This window comes from Canis lupus, chromosome 1 (assembly GCF_011100685.1).
Source record: "Canis lupus familiaris isolate Mischka breed German Shepherd chromosome 1, alternate assembly UU_Cfam_GSD_1.0, whole genome shotgun sequence".
Classification (NCBI taxonomy): Eukaryota; Metazoa; Chordata; class Mammalia; order Carnivora; family Canidae; genus Canis; species Canis lupus.
In genome coordinates, this window is record NC_049222.1 from 66548694 (window position 1) to 66571277 (window position 22584).

Consider the following 22584-nt stretch of genomic DNA (forward strand, 5'->3'; position numbering starts at 1 on the left):
CCCCGCCCCCCGCGGCGCGACGGCGGGTCACGTGACGGCCGCGCGCGTTCCCGGCCGCTGCGGGCTCCGGGGCCGGAGAGGGAGGCCTGCGCGGCGGCGGCCGCCCGAGAGGTGGGAGTCGGGGCGCGGCGCTCGCGGGGCGGGGGGCCGGCCGCTGCGGGCTGCTGGCGGGGCCGAGGCGCGGCGGCGCGCGGTGTCACGGCGGACGGGCCGCGCTGCGGTGGGCCGTGCGCTGCGGGCCTGCGAGGGGCGGCGGCGGCGGCGGGGTCAGGGCCGGGACGTAGGTGGACGCCCTTGGGCCGGCGGGCCGCGGCTCGGGCGCCGGAGGGCCGGGGCCGGCGGAAAGGCTGCGACGGGCGCCATGGCCCCTGCCCCTGCCCCGGGCGCCGGCCCCGCACTGCCCCCGGCCGGGGTGCGAGAGGCGGCGCCGCGGCCATTACTGCGCAGCCGCTTCCGCCGGGGCCGCCGGAGCCGCCGGAGCCTCCCCTCCCTCCCCTCCCCTCCCGTCGGCGGCGGGGTCGGGCCTCCGCCCGGGGCGTCCTGCTGCTCCCGCGGGGCGGCCTCCCGGGCCTCGGGACGCCGCGCAGCCGGGGCATGCGGTCCCTCGTTGTGTCTGTCTCCGGAGCGTTTTTGGCTGCTTCCTCTCCCCCCCCTCCCCTTTCCATCCTCCCCCTTCCTCCCCCATCCTTCCCCCTCCCATCCTCCCCTCTTCCCCATCCTCCCCCCCTCTGTCTCTCCCTCCCCATCTCCTCATCATCCTCCTCCTCCCCATCCTCCCCCCATCCTCCCCTCTTCGCCATCCTCCCCATCCACCCCCCGTCCTTCCCATCGTCCCCCCTCCCCTCCTCCCCCCATCCCCCCCATCCCCCCCATCCTCCCGAGTGTCCGGGTCTTGCCCAACACCCAGAGCAGCCCCTCAGCCTTGCCCTCCGTGAGACCGCCGCGTCTTCGTGTCTTGGTCCTTGTTTGGGTGATGATGAGCAAAGCTCCGGAGCAGTGGACGCGCCTGCAGCCCCGTGAGCCCCCCCCCCCCCCCCCCCCCCGGGAGGGCGTCCTGGAGGCGGAGGCCGCCGCTTTGTTCTCGGTTGCCTGGGTCGCCCCGCGCCCCCCCCCCCCCCCCCCCCCCCCCGCCCGTCTGAGCGCGGCTCTGGGCGGTCGCCCGTGTCCCCGCGGGGTCACGCCCCGTCGGGCCCCCACAGCGTTCCCCGGGCCCCACTTGGTCTGTGCCGCTGTTTCTCTGTCCCCAAGCGCCGGTTCAGGGACGCTTTTCAAGTTTCACAAGTACTTAGGTTTCTGTTTCAGGGAGATTTTCTGTGATGTTGGAGCAGTGATGAGTCGGGGGAGGAAGCCAGCCAAGAAATGATGGGAAAAGCCTTGTCTTCAGAGCCTGACGTCTCAGGTGCCCCGGGCACCACCACCCACCCCCACCTCCGGTGTGTGTACTTTTCAGATGGGATGTGAAAGCGTAACACTGGCGTTGAAAGCGCTGTAGGATTACAGACACCGGAGGGCTTAAGACTTTTTGTCTTTTTAGCAAATGACAAGTCTGTGTTTGGACTCCTAAAAAGACCTGAAGTGTGGGACACACGAAGATGACCCCCAGGAGTAACAGGATTTATGATGCTGGCTCTGCCGTTTCCATGACCAACAAATACTGTTTGTCTTGAGTATCCGAGTGCCCTAAAAACACATGAAAATAGGTCAAATAAATCTTTTTTAAAAATATTTTATTTATTCCTGAGAGACACACAGGCAGAGACACAGGCAGAGGGAGAAGCAGACCCCATGCAGGGAGCCCGACGTGGGACTCCATCCCTGAGCCAGGCCCTGAGCCCCAGGCAGGCGCGAACCGCTGAGCCACACGGGGCTGCCCCAATAAATCTCTTTTTAAAGAGAAAACCAGAAAAGCAAAAGCCAGACTAGAAATAGGCTTTGGATGTGTTTGCTTTAGCCTCGTGTATCTTAAATTGGAACATTTTGTTAAGCCGGCTCTTTGATTTAGAATTTATGTTTCAGATGGGCTGATGTAAGTTGCAGGGAAAATAAAAATCACGGTAAATATTTGAGGGTTTTGTTATTTCCTGGATTTTAAAGACTTGATAGAGTTATAACATCAGGGACACTAGTTTTCCAAATAGCTGGTCTTCAGAAGGAAGAAAAAGGAAATGGCGTTTTTTCTTTTAGGAGACACGTGTCAACGGGTGAAGCATCTTGTTTTCTGTTTCCACCAATTTGAATTGTTAAAAGAATAGGACAGGTTTTTGTTTTTTTTTTGTTTTGTTTTTTAAAGAATCCAGAAATGTTTTGACTTGGTATAGAAGAAAAAGAATAGTATTGGATCTTTTCTTTTCAAAACATTAGTCTGTTTAGAGAATATTGTTTTCTTTTCACAGTACTAGCCTGTTTAGACAATAGTATTTTATGTATTAGGCATTTACTGGCATGAAATGCCTGATACATTGTCAGCTGGATATTTGAATTTTTTTCCCCCCAGTGTCAGTAACAGAGGGTGCTGACCCCTTTTTTCCATTCCCTCACTTGGTTCCTGATTGCGTCTAAGGAATCTGAGTTTGTGAAACATCAGGTTGGATTAGGAGTAATCTTTGTGGGTATGGAAACCATTTTATTAATATTCTCCTATAGCCACTTGTGCTTATTTATGGAATATTTAGTGTTTATGGCTTATTACCTTTTGGATTGATTAAAACATGTTAAATGCCTGTTAATTAAACTATTTAGAATTACAGAAATACAGAATAGGGTGAAATAACTAAGACACGGGAGTTATGACTTGACCAAGGTCACACATATAATTAGCAACTAAGCCTTTCTCATTTACAGTATGGCTACAGTCTATGAAATTTCTGCTTAATCTTATCAGATTAAAAGAGTATTTGTTCACATTCACATTTCATATTTTTTTAAAATAAACTTTTTAAAAAATAAATTGCAAAGGCCACATTTGGTGGTGGGGATGTAAAGGTTTAATGCTTGGATATGAAGATTGTGAAGGTCATAGATTGCCATGCAGTAATTTTTTTTTTTTTTAAGGAAAGTACTTAATAAGGGAAATAATTCTTTAAGATAGTGTAGTTTTGGGGCGCCTTTGCGGCTCAGTCAATTAAGTGTCTGGCTCTTGATCTCAGGTCAGGTGTTGATCTTAGGGTCTTAAGTTAAAGCTCCTACTTAAAAATAAAAATAGTGTGATGTCAGGTATTGGCTCCCATTTAGTTGAAATGAGTTTTAACTGAAAACTTTTCCCAGTGTGACCTGGCTTTCTGTAAGCTGAGTTTTAGCAGGGGATGAGAGGGAAAGCTAAAAATGGAAACATTAGGGCATTTAGTTACCTCTCTCAATTTGTGACTCTTTCTTTAAAAATACTAAGATGTATCTGCTAAATTACACCCCATCTCTCTGTTCCTCCTTTCACTGGTCTTTGCTCTTCCTTCCTTCCTTCCTTCCTTTTTTTTTTTTTTTTTTTTTTGAGTTTGTATACCAAAAGTTGGAAAGTTTGAAGTATTTTTGTCACTGCCAGCTTTTATATAGAATATTTCCTGTTTTGTGTATTTTTGAATTTAAAAAGAGTAAAACTATTTTATTAAACATTAGCTGTCAGTAGTTGGATAAATACAGGAAGTCTTCAAATCTTTGTAATGTGATACTTTATTTTATACTTCTCTCTTTAATTAGTTCTTTTAAAAAGAAAATCATTTATCTGAATCTGTCATGTGGGAAAAAAACGATGTTTTTTTTTTATTTGTGACTGACTAGAAAAGTGAAATTGGGGGATCCCTGGGTGGCGCAGCGGTTTGGCGCCTGCCTTTGGCCCAGGGCGCGATCCTGGAGACCCGGGATCGAATCCCACATTGGGCTCCCAGTGCATGGAGCCTGCTTCTCCCTCTGCCTGTGTCTCTGCCTCTCTCTCTCTGTGACTATCATAAATAAAAAAAATTAAAAAAAAAAAAAAAAGAAAAGTGAAATTGTAATTAATCCTAGATATTTTCAGAGAAGATAACAGCATATGCAAATAATAGGAGTGTGAATTTGTTGAGTGGTCACAAATTATAAATAGTACAGTATTACTTCATTTTCAGTTATACTGGTTGAGTGGGTAAATGATTTAAATTCACTGACAGTCTCTAAACTCTTTTATATATTTTTAAATTTAGTCTGTCACCCTTTTCCCCCAGAATTAAGAGGCAGAAATATGTAATGTGGTTTTAAATCTTTTCTGTTTTTATGTTAACTTCCTAATAGTCCTTTTCTGTACGAATTTTCACCTAAAGAATCTTAACCCATTCACTAATTGGTATTTGCATATCAAAATATTGTGATAAATTTTACTATAGTAATTCATAAATTATATTGAGTTTGGTATGTAATTTACAAATCATTCATTGCAGTGGGAAGTGTATGTTTTAATTACTTATGTTTGCCAAATTAATTCTGGCTTAGAGTTAGAATTATACTATTCTATCCTAACATCTTTGGTTGAAAGGTGATTCTTTTACCTTCCCCCCATTAAAAAAAATCTGGTTCCAAATGTAGAAGTTTTCTGAGGACTACTACCCATCACCATTCTGAATATTAGGTGCTATTCCTTGTGTTGTGCCCCCTTGGCCTTAGAATTCTCCGAGATTACAGTGGAGGGATCAGTTTGGCAGAATTGGTATCACTGAAACCAGTCAATTTTGATTAAACACAATATGCACTTTTCTTTTTTATCTGTGCCAGAACAGGTGTGGATAAAGTAACATGGAGTTCATTTTCTTTACTCAGCAATTCTGGTAGTAAGTTATCAGTTTTGTATTTTTAAGAATTGTTAATATGCAAGACATTCTAAACCAGCATTACACAGTATGGTAGCCAGTAGCAACATGGGGCTATTGGGCACTTGATATGTGGCTATTCTGAATTGAGTTGTGCTCTAAATGTAAAAATACACAGTAAGTTTCAAAGTGTACATACGCACGAGAATATAAAATATATTAGTAATTTCTTTATATTGAATATTTTGGAAACGGTAATGTTTTAAATACATTGGGTTAAATAACCGTTTTAAATTAATTTTACCTGTTTCCTTTTATTGTTAATGTGGCTAATAGAAAATTCGAAATTATGAATGTGGCTTGCATCATATTTCTGATAAATAATGCTATTCTAGACCTGTTCTCTGAGATACAGTACATTGAAGAAAAGATCTTTTCAAAGAAACACTTGAGTTGGGACACCTGAGTCACTCAGTGGTTGAGCATCTGCCTTCAGCTCAAGGCATGATCCCAGTTCCTGGGATCAAGTCCTGCATCGGGCTCACCACGAGGAGCCTGCTTCTCCCTCTACCTGTGTCTCTGCCTGTCTCTTCTCTGTGTCTCTTATGAATGAATAAAATCTTAAAAAAAAGAAAAGAAAACTTGGGTTTGAATCCCATCTCCCAGTATTGATAGCTTTGTGACATGGGGTTAAATCCTTACGGGTTTGGGTTTCCTCATTTATACAGTGGGTGTAGTCATATCTCACAGGATTGTTTTTGAGGATATCCAGAGCTTCGTGAACTTCTTAGTATGCATATGAACCACCTGGAGATCTGATTCTGTAGGTATGGAATGGGGCTCCAGATTTTTCATTTGTAAGGGACTCCCAGATAAATGCTAATATAGTTGGTTGGGGACACAGTTTACATAGCTAAGATCTAGAATACTGCATACATTTTAGTTTATTTTCCTCCCCCAACCATTATTGCCTATTTAGAATCTACTTTGAAAATTATGCATGGGATATAGGAATTGGAAAAGTCACTGTAGCTTGTAAGATTTATTAAAACTGGTTTTATTCTTGTTTTTTTATCTGTGCATTCTGAGAATTCATTGCCAGTGAACAAAAAAATGATATGCTTGTCAAAATGGCTTGAATCTTATATTTGTAAATGTTATATTTTAAGCTCTTTATTTAAAAAAATGTATTTATTTATTGAGAGAGAGACTCCCAGTGAGTGAATTTGAGCGGAAGGGAGGAGCAGAGGCAGAAGCAAACTCTCCAATAGCAGGGAGCCCAACGAGGGGCTCCATCCCAGGACCCTGAGATCCTGACCTAAGCCTAAGACAGACCCTCAACCAGTTGAGCCACCCAGGCGTCCTTATTTTAAACTCTTTAAAGAAATGATTAAAACGTAGGTATCTTTATATCTTTTGTGACTGGGTGCCTTATTCTCAGAACTCAGATGTTGTGTTATGTTGAATAAATATTTCAATATTTTCTCTCAACAGTTACTTTAGAAAGTTTTCCCTTCAAGAACTATCACTTCAAGTCAACAACTGATTGGCAGTTTACTAGCCACTTAGAGATAAAAGACAATCTTTATCTTTAGGAGGTTCATGGTTTAATGGAACAATAAAAAGCAGACAATTTCAGTGTATGAAGTTCAGCAATAGAAAAATGTACAAAATTGAGTGGAGGGAATGATTTTTGAGAGATAGTCACAGAAAGTGCTAGTACAGTAGCATTCATAAGCTGTAAAAGAGCTAGTTTATACCAGCAGGAGGAAGTTCAGAACTACAGAGGGGGTTAGAGAACTATGAATCATTTGGTATAACTAGATTCTTAATCTGAGAGTGGTGGTGGGAGGTAAGACTAGAGAGAGATTTAGGTTTCAGGTCATTAAAGCCTTCAGATGCTGTCCTTAGGAGCTTCCTTTATTGTATAGGCTGGAGAACCAGTATGGGGCTTTTTGTATGGGAGTCCCGTCTTGCTTTTGTAGTATTCACTCAGGCTCAGTGAATAAATTTGAGGGGTGTTCCTGAGGCAAGATAATCAGACTGAACAGTAGTTCGGGTGGGATGATACATGTCTAAACTAGGACATTCGCCGTGGCTAGCGAGTAGATTCCAAAGATGTTAGGGATAAAAATTGACAGAACTTGATTGGAGAAAGGATGAGAAAAATGATTTTCTGTTTTTCTCCATCTGCATTCCTTGATTAAGCACGGAAGCTGAGATGCCCCTGCAAGATTCACACAGACGTGGGGGTTTGTGGAGAACACGTAGATGAGAGACAGATGTGAGAGAGCCAAGTATTCTGTTAAGCAGAAAGTTAAAATGGTGAGCTCCACGTGGAGTAGGAGAAGAAAGGAGACTGGGAACTGGATAAAGAAAAGGAGGCCGTCAAGAAACTGGAGGGCCTCGTAAAACCAAAGAGCAGGTGTGGGAATGAGTAAGTGTGGAAGGACCAGAGCTTGGATCTGAGAGTGAGATTAAAATGACAGAGGCGGCAGTGCAGGTGGCCTCGAGCTGCAAATGTACACATCGTGTTTTGTTGCTGGAGGGACGGGGGTGAAGTTCACTGAATTTAGGATTTTAGGAGTTGAAAACGGGGAACGGTGTTTCTCAAATTAGATTCCGTGGACTACCTGTGTCACTATCACTTGAGGCGCGATTCCTGGGCTTAACGCTCGTCCGTGTCTCCAGCCTCGAAGCTCCAGGATTAGGGCCTGAGAGTGTGTATCTCGGATGAGCAACCTCAGTGGGGCAAGTTTAGGAACCTCTGAGTTAGGAGTCGGGTGGGTCATATTTAAATCGGCTCATGGTGATGTGTCAGGAGTTGGGATGGAGAGGATGATGAACAGTGAAAGTGCAGTGCCTGCCCGACAGGGGTTAAACCAGAAGAGCTGTAGGGGTTCGGTGCGGGCAATGGTGAGCCTTCTAGGAAATACGGGTTAACAGTCATGGTGACCGTAGTGTTTCCTCTTGTCCTGTGTGTGGGGATGGGCAGTTTCTGTTTTGACAGGCCTGCAGGAGAGAAACCAGCCAGTCTCCTGTGCTTTTGTGTAGGCACCTCAAGGGTCAAGTGAAAGGGTGTGGGGGTGTAGCCGGACCATGGAATTCACATGGTGTGAAGAGTAAGTTTCCAAAGTCTGAATAACAAAAAGGTGATTTAGAAACTTTTTTAGTCAGTTACTTTTGAAAATCCTCTGGTACTGAAACAGGATTTTCTGTTCTGTGAAACACTTAGCGGGATAAGCTGGCTTGTATTCCATCTCACCGGGAAAAGTTTCTATTAAAGATAAATACTTACCGTCAAACACTAACCCCCTGTACCGGGGGAGCACGTGGACCTGGAGGAAGGCACCTTCTGTCTTGCTGTTCCGTGAGGCTTACGGTCTCGGTCTCGAGTCGCCCCGCGTGCTTGGTTCTGAGTTCTGTGCCGGGTGATCCGCTCCTGCGCTGGGCGTCGCCAAGTGGAGGAGAGGAGATCGAGAGAGAAGAAAGAGGATTCATAGCCGAGATGATGTTTTGGTTGGTGCTCCTGGATTCCCCGGATAAGAGGCATCTTGAGAAAAATTTGGCTTAATGATCAAATTTGGCTTAATGATCGTAAACTTAGCTGTACCTGCAAGCAGTAGGAGGCCCTAACCAAGGTGATGGCCTGGTCTCCTCACAAACCAGGCCCCCGTAGAAAGGCAGTGGCTATGGAGTACATTCCGTGTGGGCTGCTGTGTCTGTAGAGAACTTGTTTCACTTTAAAAACATTTTGGGATTGTGGTCAAATTAACATAAAATTCACCATGTTAACCATTTTTAAATGTACAATTCAGTGTCATTAATTACATTTACAGTGTTGTGCAAGCATCATCACTGTATTTCCGCAACTACTACACCATTTTAAACAGAAATTCTGTATCCATTAAGCAATAACTCTGCTCATCTCCCTAGCCCCTGGTAACTTACCAACTTTCCGACTCTGAACTTGCCTATTTTCATTATTTCATATAAGTGGAATCATAACATTTGTCCTTGTGTCTGGCTTTTTTTTTTTTTTTTTTTCTGTAATACTTTCAAGGCTCATCCAGGTTGTAGTATGTATTAGAATTTCATTTTTTTTTCTATGGCTGAATAATATCCCATTGTATTTATATTCCACATTTTGTATATCTGTTCTTCTGTTGGTGGGTACTTGGATTGTGTCCACCGTTTGACTTTTGTGAATAATTCTGCACTGAACATTGGTGTACAAGTATCTCTTTCAGTCCTTATTTTCAGTTCTTTTGGGTATATACCCGGAAATGGAATTGCTGGATAATATGGTGTTTTTATTTAGATTTTTTGAGGAACACCAAACTCCACAGTGGCTGCAGTAGTTTTATTAATATCAACAGTGTACAAGAGTTCCAGTTTTTCCACGTTCTTCCCAATGCTTACTATTTTCCTTTTTTTTTTTTTTTAATTATAGCCATCCTAATAGATGTGAAGGACAATTCTTGTGATTTTGATTTACATTTCCCTAATTACATACAATGTTGAGCATTTTTTTCATGTATTTATTGGCAATTTCTACATCTTCTTTGAAGAAATGTCTACTCAAGTTTTTTGTCCATTAAAAATTTTTTTTTGTCTTTTTGTTGTTGGGTTGTAGGCATTCCTTTATATACTGTGGATATTAAACCCTTCTCAGTATATGATTTGTAAAGATTCTCTCCCGTTGTATAGTTTTTGACTTTTAGCTTGCTTGACAATGTCTTTTGATGCCCAAAAGTTTTACTTTTGATGGAGTCCACAATTTGTTTTTTCTTTTATTACCCATTCTTCTGGTGTCATTCATATCTAGGAATCTATTGCCAAACCCAGCGTCATGTGTTTATAACCCTCTGTTTTCTTCTAGTGGTCATATGGCTTTACCTCTTACATTCAGATTGTTGGTCTGTCTTGAGTTAATTTCTGTATATGGTGTGAACTGGAGATCCAACTTCATTCTTTTGCATGTTGCAGTTCACTTGTCCTAGCATTTGTTAAGGAAACTGTTCTTTCTCCCATTGAATGGCACCTCTTTTTAAAATCAGTATAGGTTTATTTCTGGACTGTCTCTTCTATTGGTGTATTTGCCTATTCTTAGGCCAGTACCACGTTGACTTGATTATTGTAGCTTTGTATTAAGTTTTGAAATTGGGATGTATGAATTCTCCAACTCTGTTCTTTTTCAAGATTGTTTTGGATTATTTTAAGGTCCCACAATTTCAGATGAATTTGAGGATTGGCTTTTCCATTTCCGCAGAAAAGGCTATTGGAATTTTCATAAGAATTATGTTGAATCTATAGATTACTTTGGCTAGTATTGTCATCTTCAGTCTTCCAATCCATGAACAGTTGTTTTTCCATTTAATTGGCTCTCTTAATTTCTTTTTGCAGTGTTTTATAGTTTTCAGTGTGCAAAGTCTTTCCCCTCCTTGGTTAAGTTGATTCCTAAGCATTTTATTCTTTTTAGATGCTGTTATAAATGGAATTTTTGAGCATTCTCTAAAATGGTTTCTTGATTTCCTTTTTCAATTGTTGACTGCTGGATACAGAAACACGTCTGACTTGTACATTGAATTTGTAACCTACAACTGTGCTGAATTTGTTTACTAACTCTAGTAGTTTTCTTAGGGGTTCTTTAGATTTTATAGAAAATAGAGACAGTTTTACTATCTCTGCAAATAGAGATAATTCTACTTCTTCATTACCTTTTTGTATGCCTTTCATATCTTTTTCTAATTACTTCAGCTAGCAATTCCAGTACTGTGTGAAATAGCAGTGGTGAAAGCAGGTATCCTTGTCTTGAAGTTTTGTCATTTTTAAGATTAAAAATTTGCCACTGAATTTCATTAAATGAGAGGATCATACATAATTGACTAACTTTATTGATCTTAAAGTCTATAGAAGTTGATGAAATAATTTCTTTTGCAGCACAGAATGAACCAGCAGTGGAAGACAAAATACTGCACGCTATTTGACTGCTGGTGAAGATGATCTTTTTTTGTGACAGACAACTGTGGGATCTGTAATAGAAATGTAAGTATGGCATCATGATTTGTCCCAAAGAGGCAGCAAATTAAATGGACTAATGAAATGCAGTAAACCAAGTATATGTTATATTTAGTTCTAATTACACAAAATGAGCATTTTTATATTGAGTTTTAGATGTTTATTGAGTTTAATTTTATTCATGTTAAATTATTGTTAATGTAGATATTCAGGAATCTTATCAGGAAAAATTTCTGTAAAAGTGAATGAAACTGAAGACAAAAGAATTTGCTCAGAGAAGGCTAAAAAACTGGAAAGATCTCCAGATCGTCTAGGTTCTTTATCTTTACATAATAATTTACTTAAAAGCCAAACTAGGAAAAAAAAAAAAAAAAAAGCCAAACTAGGCAGACAATGTCGGCTGTTATAAATAAGAGGGACTTAACGGCTATAAAACACTAGTTATTAAAAGCTTATTTCACTAAATTAAAGTTTTTTTTAAACTTATTGATTTTTTTAAAATAAAGATTTATTTAGAGAGTGCAGGGGAGGAAGGAGCAGAGAGAAGGGGAGAGAGTCTTAAGCAGACTCTGTGCTGCCCACTGCATGCAGAGCCTGATGGGGAGCTTGATCCCACAATCCTAAGATCACAACCTGAGCTGAACCAAGAATCGGACGCTTAACCAACTGCACCACCCACACGTCCCTAAATTAATGGATTTTTTAAGAAAATTTAATATATGATTGCATTTTAATTAATCTGAATTTACTCTAGCCCCCAGTTTTACTAGTTGTGTTTTCCTATCACAAAAATCCTAGTTTTTGTGAAATAAGCTTTAAAATATTGCATTACCTTGATCATGCCCATATTGTATGTCATTCTAGTCTTGAACATTTTTACATGATGAACATCGTATTTCTATCTTCCAAGTTAATATGAATATTATCCAACTTGCTGTCACTCATGAAAAATGCAGTGAACATTTTACTGACTTTCATAGTTTTGGTGATTACCATGTTTGAAATAACTGGACTAGAGAGTGATCCTGTAGATACTATTTTACATATAACTATTGTTATCTACTTTTCAAAATGATGCTTTGCTTATATATTAAAAGTATGGCAATATCATTCTCAGTTTTGAGAATTTGATAAAAGAAAAATGAAACCGATAAGCAGTTTTCTTTAAAATTAGGGTAAATATGTCTTATTTAATCTTGTTCATATATCATTTGTCTATATACATACATATTTTTTAATCCTGTAGCTTAAATATTATAGGTGCTGGCTGTCAAGGAACTAGACTATGGTCTAGGAAGTGGGACATAATTATTAAACAGTGGAAGAAATGTCATATTGAGGTAACCATAAAATGCTTTTGGAACTGAGAGAATTTAGCCCATCTGAAGGGTTCAGAGTGAGAAAAACTTTTAGGTTGGTCTTAAAGAATAAATAGAATTTTAACAAGCTGAGAAAATTAGGAAGTATTTTTCAAGCCAAGGGAATGAGGGAGGGGCACAGTTGTCTAAGTATCAGGGCATCTTAGGGGAGTCAGGGAGCAATCCATGTGGCAAGGAGGGTAGGGAGAAAGAGACTTCAAAGTTAGTGAAGGGAGTGTTTGTTTCATACCTACTATATTGCTAGGCACTACTAGATATTTGATTTGGATTATTGAATTTAATCACTGAAAAATGGCAATAGCTCATTGACTGGTGAAGAAACAGAATTAAGAGAGATGAAGTCATTTTACTTAGGTCAGTGTTTTCCAAATTTCTCTGAGCATAATTCTCTGGGGCACTTGTTAAAAACACTGATTTTTTAGACTGTAACACAGATGTGTGCAGATTTCCAGGGTAGAACCGACTAGCTAATACTTACTTTTGGAGAAGTTTGGGAAATGCTCTTCTGGGTCAGTGTGGTAAGAATAAATGATGGAGCTAGTATTTTAGCTAAGTCTTGTTTACCCTAAAGGCCAGTCAGTGTAACTGAAAGCCGGTACTTTAGGGATGTGGATTAGATAATGCAGGCAGTAGAAAACTGTTGAAGTTTGGAGAGAAGACTAATTAGACATGATTGAACTGAGAAAAGATGAGGCGGAGAAAGGACTGAAGTCAGGGAGGCCACTTGGGAGGTTAGTATTTGTACAGGAGTATGTCTGAGAAGCCAGAATTGGGGTTACAGGCTTTGCTAATGAAGGGGACATAGTCTAAAGAAGTTTTTGTCAGGGAAAAGAGAAGTGGCCAAGGAATAAGGGATCATCAAGGATGGCTCTAAATTTTATGCAAGATCAAAAACAAAGGAAGAGGATGCAGATTTAGGAGAGCAGAGAATTTTGGCTTTAGTCCTGTTTGATTTCAGGTCCTTGAAAAATATTGAAGTAAATTCTTTGAATACAGATTGGAAATACAGTTCACATGGCTCTGGAGATTAGATTTTGGGAGTCATGGCAGCATGTGTATTATTTTGAAATACTCAGTAGATTGTCTAGACATAGAATGTAGTGTGAAAATAGGGCCACACACAGAGCCTTTGTGAAGAATACTAGTACTTAGCTAGAGAAAAGAGAAAACAATGAAATAGGAGAATTGGGAGAATGTACCATCATAGAAATGAATAGTATAAAGTTTTAGAAAAAGAGTTGGTGATCATAGTATTCAGTACAATGGGATCAAATATATTGAGACTGAAAGAAACCATTAGATTAATTATGGTAGTTGACTTTGTAATTTAAGGGTAGGGAATATTATCCAAAATCTTGAGGGAATTGGAATGGTACTAACACCAAAAATTGAGGGTTTAGCTTTCAAAACAATCTTAGAGTGCCCTGTCCTGAGCGAAGAGGAATAATGATAGGTAGAGTGAAGATAAAGATAAATTTCAATGGTTCATTCTTACCTAATTTCTTAATGACAAAGTAGTCCAGGATATCTCTAAACTAAGAAGTTGGAGAAGATGTGTAATAGTCTCTGGGGGAAATACGAAAAGAAAGTTGTCTTGAAAAAAAAATTGTCTTAACTGGGTAAAAAGTTATCAGTAGGAGGCTTGATAGTCTCTAGCATGTCAAAATAGCTAATTATACGTGGTGCTCACAATTTTTGCACCATACATTTCACTATAAAAGTAGAAATTTTCATGAGTTTAATAGTTAACTTTTGTTAAGTCCTCTCCTTACTTGACTCTTCTTTTTTTGTAAATGTCTCCCTTGCAGCTTTTGTGATGGTGATGGTCTCTTTATTCTCCTTGTCTCTCTGACCACTTCTTAACATCTTTTGTAGGCTCTTTTGCCTCATTAGTAAATATTGGAATAATCCAAGGTTCTGTGGTTGGCCCTGTCTGCTTTCTCTACAGGTTTAATTTCAGTGTTCATTTACTTTCATGTCTCCAAGAACCATATATTGGTGACTCATCAGACTTTTTTCAGCTTAGATTTCTTCAGAATACCAGTCTTCATCTGGAGACTACCTATCTTCATCTGGTGACCTTATAAATATCTCAGTCTTTATGTCTGAAACAGAATGCTCCTCAGATTCTTTTCTTTGTTTTCTTTTTAAGATTTTATTTATTCATTCATGAGAGACACAGAGACACAGGCAGAGGGAGAAGCAGGCTCCTCACAGGGAGCCAGATGTGGGACTTGATCCCGGGACCCCAGGATCACCCCTGAGCCAAAGGCAGATGCTCAGCTGCTGAGCCCCCCCACGTCTCTCAGATTCTGAATCTTGATGGGTGTGCCACCATTGATCAGTAAACAAATGCTTTGTTTCGTTTCCTCAGTATTTCTTATATTCGTTTGTCGAAACCTTACATCTACACCCTCCCTCCCATTATCTTCTGCCTAGATTACTAGAAGTCCTAGTTTCCTTCCTGCCCCATGCCCTTCTTCCTCCCGACCACTGTCCAAATGATTTTGATAAACTACTAAGCCTAGAATCACTTCACAGCATAAAACCTTTCAGTGAATTCCTGTTGCCTATGTAAGAGTTCATTTGTTGACCAGCTTCATAGAGACCCTGAACCCTTTGAAATTATATGTAACATTTCATCAAATTCTTCTTAATAATGCTGTGATGTAAACATGTTGAAGAACCTTTGGTATTCAGAATAAATGTTTAAGCTTATTAAGATAACGTAATGTACCAGGTCTTCGCAGCACTTCCTCTTGCATGGTATATTTCATCCACTCAAAATACATCTGTCCCCTTTCCTTGTTGGTCACCATTCTTTCCTTTTGTGCTGCCTGGTACCTGTTTCCTTATCATAAAACCAGTGAGAAATGCACGTGTCCACTAACTTCTCAGCCCCTGCACTTTGGTAGCAAGTAGTAGTATGCATCTCCTTCCTAGTACCATGGGAGATGCTCAGATAGGTCATCTGTTCAGAATTGAAAGGGAATACACAGAAGGACTGGAAGTGACAGAGAACCCCCGAGGGTCGTGGTAGAAACTCATTCCTTTATCAGTCTGTGAAGTTTCTTAGTAACTTGATGGCGGTGCTTATGTTTGTGTAGCCGTAATTATCTGGGGGCATTCAGTAGCCGCTGAGAGTGCAGACTCTAAAGTCAGACCATCTGGATTTGAAATTTAGATTTGGAGCTGGCTCAGTCACTTATGAACTGTGTGACTTTGGGCCTATCACCTGAGCTTTCTTTACAGTTTTCTAATCTGTAAAACAAGGAAAATTATAGACCCATTTTATAGGGTAATGTGAAGATTAGAAATAAAGTACTTCAGTGTCTGGCACATTTTACACAATAAATGTTGTATTTATAATTAATGTAATAAAAAAAATGCATCAACAAACACCAGTAGAGATTAAATACCCACCATTTGCAAGACAGTGTACAATATGAAAAGCTAAGAATTTTGTCTTAAGGACTTCGGTCATTGTTTAAATTTGAAAGCTGTATTTTTAACTTGTATTAAACTTCAAACTCTTTATATTCCAGCAGAGCTAATAATTCGAGGAATTTTTTTTTTTAATAGTCAAAGTTTTGAGAAGGAAGATGACATGTTTTTCTGATAGGTCTACACTTAACAAAAAGTGGTGTGTTAACTTACTCTTTGTTCTCTTTTTGATGTTTGTAATTGTATTCTGAGCCCAGAATGTTAAAAACCTGATTTGTGATATCTGGAATTTTTAGCACTGGCTATAAAGTTCTTCAGTACTATGTATGCTAAAGACCTTTTTCATTTATAGTAATTTTATCTTTCTTTTGGTAAGATGTCTTCAAGAGTAGTAACAAATCTGAGTACTTAGAGATTGCCACTAACTCTACCCATATAGCTCTATATTTTTGTCTTGAAAAGAAGGCTTATGTATTTGTCTTCCACAAATAATATACAACATACTTTCCTTATGGGAAGAAGAATGGAACTTTTGCTTAGAAGTTATATCACATTAACAATTCAATTAGTAAAAAAAAATGTCTGAAATGGAAAGATTTGAAATGAGAAATGTTTACTATGTTCTTCAGAGTTGAGCTAACAAATTTCTACATATGAAATCATTCTTAGTTTATTTAACCAGCAAATAAATTCTGTTTTCCAGAACAACCTCTGGAGTTTCCAAAGACATTTATTAGTTAGGGAACGCCTCTCTTTGACTGGCATTAACTCTTTTTCTGATCCTTTCTCTACAGAAAGAAGACAGGCATCTCTTATTCATATTGGTATGTTCCTCTGCACACATTTAGCCTCCAATCTACTTGACGGTCATTGAAGCTGCGTGAAACAGACTTTGTAGGGTAGATTAAAATGGCAAGAAATATAATGTTGAAGTGTATCTTATAGGAAGGGTAGTAGTTTGGGTTGCTTTGTGTTTATCTTGTTATATCATCTTAGTTTTGTCCATTGTAGGTGCCTCATCTAGAATTGTGTAAGAAGAATTTACTGAGTTTTACTCCTCATTTCTTGGTTGGTGATAAAGTATACTTGGCAAATAATCAATTTACAATTTGCTATGGCAGATTGATAGTTGAAAGTGCTTCAGAGAAAACAATGAAGCTTTAGCTGTCTAGTGTCTGGTTTTGATGAAGTTTATCCAACTTGTATCCTTCATTTTAATGAGGGAACCGTAATACCTGCCCAGACAGTTGTTTTGACTTTCTGAGTGTGTTGCTTTTCCAGTTCATGCCTTCCTCTGGGATGGTTATAATTGATTTTTTTTTTTTTTTTTTTTTTTAGTCTAAAGTTATGTTTAGGTTTATTCATTTATGCAAGAGTTGTAAGATATTGATCATATTAAGCAAGATAGAAATAATGTTTTTAGGTTGAAAACTTTTTTTGTTAGATAAGCTAAATTATCTAATGGAAAATTGACTTTTGGGGTCAGTTTTACCTAAATACAAGGTTTGGGATTATGTTGTTTTCAAGTATGGCATTCATCCAAGTTACACGTTGGATATTTTGTTCACATTTTACAAGGCTTTTATTTTTCTTTTTAAAACTATGGGCCTGTCCTTTACCCAGAAGTTACCTAGATAGTTTAGTTTAAGACGTGTACTTATGTATAAGACATCACTGCGTTTTTTTTCCCCTAAGTAGTGATGAGCATTAGCCCCTCTCCATTTCGTCTTATCAGTAGAATCAGAATGGATGGATGGCTTTCTTATTTTCATCTTCTTAATTAGGACTTTAAATACAGAAATTGAAAAGGATGTAAGAATATTACTTACTACTTGTTCTCCCATTCAATAGCTGATTTTAGTTCTTTCTGTTATCAAAATGTTTAAAGCTATACTGAGGTTTAAAAATGTAGCAATAAAAAAAAATGTAGCACTAGAACCTGATGAATTAAAAGAGGCTTCCAGGGACCCCTGGGTGGCTCAGCGGTTGAGTGTCTGCCTTCCGCTCAGGGTGTGATCCTGGGGATCTCAGGATCGAGTCCCACGTCAGGCTCCCCGCATGGAGCCTGCTTCTCCCTCTGCCCGTGTCTCTGCCTCTCTCTCTGGGTTTCTCATGAATAAAGAAATAAATTTTTTTTTTAAAGGCCTTCCAATATAGTTTAAATAGGTTGGTGGCGTCATAAACCAGTTGAGAAGCAAGCACTCTCACTTGTAACTTAGGTTAAGTTACAGAATCTTTGAAGGCAAGGGTTTATCTCAAAATACTTTGAAGCTCCTGTAAGTGCCTATCACGTATGAAGAGTTCCTATCTGGTAGAAATTGCCATAAGTTGGGAAAAAAGTTGTACTTTACCAGTTTATGTAACCCAGAATTTCTAGTAAAGGAGTTGATTGGAAATGGAATTAAAGGTTGAAAAAAAGAGTTTGGAAATTAAAAATTAAGTATTTGCTAGTGATGAGTTCTTTCCACTGAGACCGTGTGCCGCTTCCTTTTCTAGGTAAGTACTGCCTTTTTAAAACTCTGGCGTCATTTTCAGCCTTGCCTGTTGAGGAGCCAAGGACACAGTAAAAGCAGTAAGAGAATAGGTGGTTGGGCTGGGTGTGCTGTGATGAAAGCCTAAGAACATTGTTTTGCAAGTTTTGATGAACATGACTTTTTAACTGACTACCTCTTTTGTCACCACTGTGCCCATGTTTGAATGTTGAATGTTTGTATTCCTTGTTTAAAACAGTGGAATCAGCTGGTGAGAGAGAGAGATGGTCATTCATTTTAAGCAGCAGTTAATTAAAAAAAGATTAATTAATTAATGGTTGCCAGTCTCTGTGAGACCTTCACCTCTGTTTCTCAGTCATTACTTATCACTGGTGCACTCCCTCTATCATTTTCTCCCCTTTTAATATGTCTGTGGTTACTTAGGGCTATGGGATAAAGTCAAATCAGATGCTGTTTTAGCAGGCTGCAGAAAGACTCATTGTTTGGCTTCTGATTCCCTTTATCACTTCGCCTCTTGCTGTTCCATTGCTTATTTGACTCCGTGCCGTGTATATGTCTCTGTCTTCAGTCTCTTCCACTCCCCAGGCACCTCTGCACCCTGTACTTTCTAGCCTGTGTCCGTCTTCCCATCTCTCATTATTATTTTTTAATAAGTATCCTAACACAGTAGGGCAGGAATTAGGCCATATTGTGATGATATGCTTGCTTGCCTCTGTGTTTCCTTATTTAACAAAGTAGGTGTGTCTCTTTAGATCCATCAATGCTCAGTGTTGTATGTGGACTATAGTAGTTTTTAAATAAGTGTTCATTCTCAGTAAGGCAGGAATTAACAAATTTCATGTCAGTGTTTAAGCCCAATACCATCCAGTTTGACAAATCTTGTCCTTGTGCTTCAAGGCATCTTCAGTATTCATGTCATGTTTCTCCTTTGTTTTTACGTGATTGTAACATTGTGGAGAGGTAGTGATTACAAAGTGTTTTCATTTAGTGTTTTTTTGTTTTATTTTGTTTTGCGGGGGGTGGGGTGTGCACTTTGGCTCTTCTCCCCTAAGTTTCATAAACTGATTTGTAGGTAAGGAAATTTAGACTGGGTTTAACGGAGTGCTGAAGAGTAGGGGAGGGAGACTGGGGCTTTTAGGTATCTTCTCTAGTAGCGGTTTCCTTGTGGAATAGCTGCCTTATTTCGCGTGACCCTCTCCCTTGGCCGCCTGCAGTTACCACGCCCGCCCTCACTGTGCCTTCAGGGCCCGTCTCTAAGTGCACAGACAGAAGGCTTAGGCATTCCCAGATAGGTACAAGTAAATGCTTTACAAAAAAGTTTTATCAGACAGTTTAACATTAACATTTAAAGTAAAATAAAACTCAAAACGCCTATTTTATATGATGTATTCTTCGTTGAAAAACATGTTCATTTTCTTAGCCAGTTTTGCGTGTTCCGTCGCTGGCAGGTCTTGTACGGGAATACAGAGATGAGCCAAGTGGCCTGTTTCTTGCCTTTACCAGGCTTATGGGGAACACTGGCTTGAACAAAATAAATTCACACATAAATGTAACACTGCGATTCTGATAAGTGCGAGGAGTGAGAAGTACATGATAGGAAGTTTAAAAAAAAAAAAAAAAAAAAAGAGTAATTTGACCTAGTCATGGAGACTTCTCCAGAAGGATATAAAACGGGTAGTCGTTTGTCCATGGGGGATATGGGAGACAGGAAGTGAAGTGTTCATATAGAGAAAACCTATTGGAGGGAGTGGCCAGTGTGGATGGAAGCCTGATCAAGGGAAGGTCTGGTGGGGATGAGGCTGGTATGGGGGCTGAGGAGCGGGACCACTGCAGGACACAAACATCCTGGTCTTTATCCTGAAATCAACTTTTTAAGCAGGAGGTAAGACTGGAACAATTTAAAAGGCATATTCAGGCATTTAATGAACACTGTTTACTGGATGGCTAGGGCAGAGATGGACAGTAGATGGATTCAGGAGAGTGGGATCACATTGGTAAGACCTGCTGATGTTTTGGATGTGAGGAGTAGGGGAAGGGCAGTGTCAGTGATGGATTTCAAATGGCTTGAAAGAGCAGATGGATAATGTTATCCCTGGGGGTGGGGAGCTTTTAGGGAGTAAATAAGGAGGAAACAGATCATGAGTTTATTTTTGGCTTAACATTTGTGCTTCTCATTGCTCCCCACAAGTAAAAATTCATGACAGAAAAAAATCAAAGATTTTTCTGCACAAGTTAAATTCTTTTTCTTTTTTGTTTTCCCATTTTCCAGTGTGTAGCACACATATACAGTAGGTGCTTAATAAGTGTTTTCTGAATTGTTGAATTAAGAAATTGGAAGAGTTGAAACGCAGTTTTAATGTTACGTGTATCTGCTCTCCTTTTCTTAGGATGGCTGGCTGTGGTGAAGTTGATCACTCGATAAACATGCTTCCTACGAACAGGAAAGCGAATGAGTCCTGTTCTAACACTGCGCCTTCGCTCACTGTCCCTGAATGTGCCATTTGCCTGCAGACCTGCGTCCACCCCGTCAGTCTCCCGTGTAAGCATGTGTTCTGCTATCTGTGTGTAAAGGGAGCTTCATGGCTTGGAAAGCGATGTGCCCTGTGTCGACAAGAAATTCCTGAAGATTTCCTTGACAAGCCAACCTTACTGTCCCCAGAAGAACTCAAGGCAGCAAGTCGAGGAAACGGTGAATATGCGTGGTATTACGAAGGAAGAAATGGGTGGTGGCAGTATGACGAGCGCACTAGTAGAGAGTTGGAAGATGCTTTTTCCAAAGGTAAAAAGAGCACTGAAATGTTAATTGCTGGGTTTCTGTATGTTGCTGATCTTGAAAATATGGTTCAATACAGGAGAAATGAGCACGGACGTCGCAGGAAGATTAAGCGGGATATAATAGATATACCAAAGAAGGGAGTAGCTGGACTTAGGCTGGACTGTGACTCCAGCACGGTCAACCTAGCGAGAGAGAGCTCTGCCGACGGAGCGGACAGCGTGCCAGCGCAGAGTGGAGCTTCTGTTCAGCCCCTGGCGTCTTCTGCGAGGCCCCCAGCATCGGTGGATGGTCCCTTAACAAGCCCTGCCACGCCGTCCCCGGATGCGAGCACTTCTCTGGAAGACTCTTTTGCTCATTTGCACCTCGGTGGAGACAGCATAGCTGAAAGGAGTCACAGGGGGGAAGGAGAAGAGGATCACGAGTCGCCGTCCTCGGGCAGGGTCCCCGCACCAGACACCTCCGTGGAGGAGACCGAGTCCGATGCCAGTAGTGAAAGCGAGGAAGTACCTGCGCTTGGTGCACAGCACTCCTTGACCCACCAGAGACTTTTGGTTCCTAGTGTAAACCAGACAGTATCTGATAGATCAGATCGATCGGGGACTGATCGACCAGTCGCAGGGGGTGGAACAGTGAATGCTGGTGTCCGGTCTAGAAGACCTGATGGCCAGTGCACAGTAACTGAAGTTTAAATACGACAGTCTTCAGCTCCAGGCTCAAAGTTAAGGCAGCGCTCTGTAAATTTCTGCCCACGTAACATACTCGTCCCTGGTAGTGCGTTGTTGGGAGCTGGGGGGGGAAGGGGTGTGGGGAGGACAGACCTGTAATTAAAATGTCTAACGTGTCTCTGTTGAGGAATTTATTTAATATAAGGAACTTGGCGTTAATAGTTGAGAGCTGTTTAGTAATAACCCAGTTTTCTTGAGGTCTGTTTATTTTATAGTTTTTAAAAGTTTCTTCAGTTCCTTTGGCCAGCGTGTGTGTATTATCTGTGCATTAACAGTCCTCATCTGACTCTTGCATTGTGTCTTACTTTTCTGCATGGATTGACGTAAAACCATTACTAAAATCTGGCACCTCTGAGGTGTCTGGTATCGGTATGAGCAGGAAGCTTAATGTGAGAATAGATGTGAATTCGGGATTTTAAAATAGATGAATAACAACTATTAAATAGTAAAGTTACCGAAATGGAAGTGTAAAGAAAACAGCTAATAACTCCTGTTTCAGAATCTTGTCTGTAACATACTCCATGGCATTTCCCATAGGCTCTGCTGTCTGGTCCTTGTAGTTTGAGGTTTCTCTTGACCTGCATTTTTCTTTTTGATTACAGAATTTATAATTTAATAAATACTAGAGTTTACCAAAAATAACTTGTCCGTTGTCTGAGTGTGGAAAGAAGATGAAAACATTTTGACATTTGTGGCCAAAGGTCAGTAACCAGGTGGTGATTTGAATCGGTTGTGCTCAGCTTATTCAGCTGCTCAGAAGCTTGGTTTTTTAACCGACTCCACAAGCAATTGCGTGCAATAAATACGTATGGAAGTAAACCTAACGCTCGGGGGACCTAGACGTCTGACGTAACTGGTAACAGGCACCACGCACCCTGTAGACTGTCATTGCCGGCCACCATTAGTGGCTTGACGCTAATGAATCCAACGGTAGGTTTATTTATAAACAGCATTAGTAGACACAAACTTAAAACGTAA

General features: G+C 40.5%; 1 protein-coding gene across 10 annotated transcripts; it reads left to right on the top strand.

Annotated features, from left to right (window-relative positions):
* Positions 1-22245, top strand: RNF146 (ring finger protein 146). 10 transcript variants are annotated; one of them, XM_038526742.1, is made up of 5 exons: positions 1-111; positions 1303-1433; positions 10713-10817; positions 16408-16437; positions 20493-22245. In XM_038526742.1, the coding sequence occupies exon 5, from the start codon at positions 20494-20496 to the stop codon at positions 21568-21570; it is 1077 nt and encodes a 358-aa protein (XP_038382670.1). In that variant the 5' UTR covers positions 1-111; positions 1303-1433; positions 10713-10817; positions 16408-16437; position 20493; the 3' UTR covers positions 21571-22245. The 10 variants fall into 10 exon arrangements, with proteins under 10 accessions (XP_038382670.1, XP_038382671.1, XP_038382665.1 ...); XM_038526743.1 differs by having other exon boundaries at positions 10718-10817; XM_038526737.1 differs by lacking the exon at positions 16408-16437.
* Positions 22246-22584: the final 339 nt, after the last annotated feature.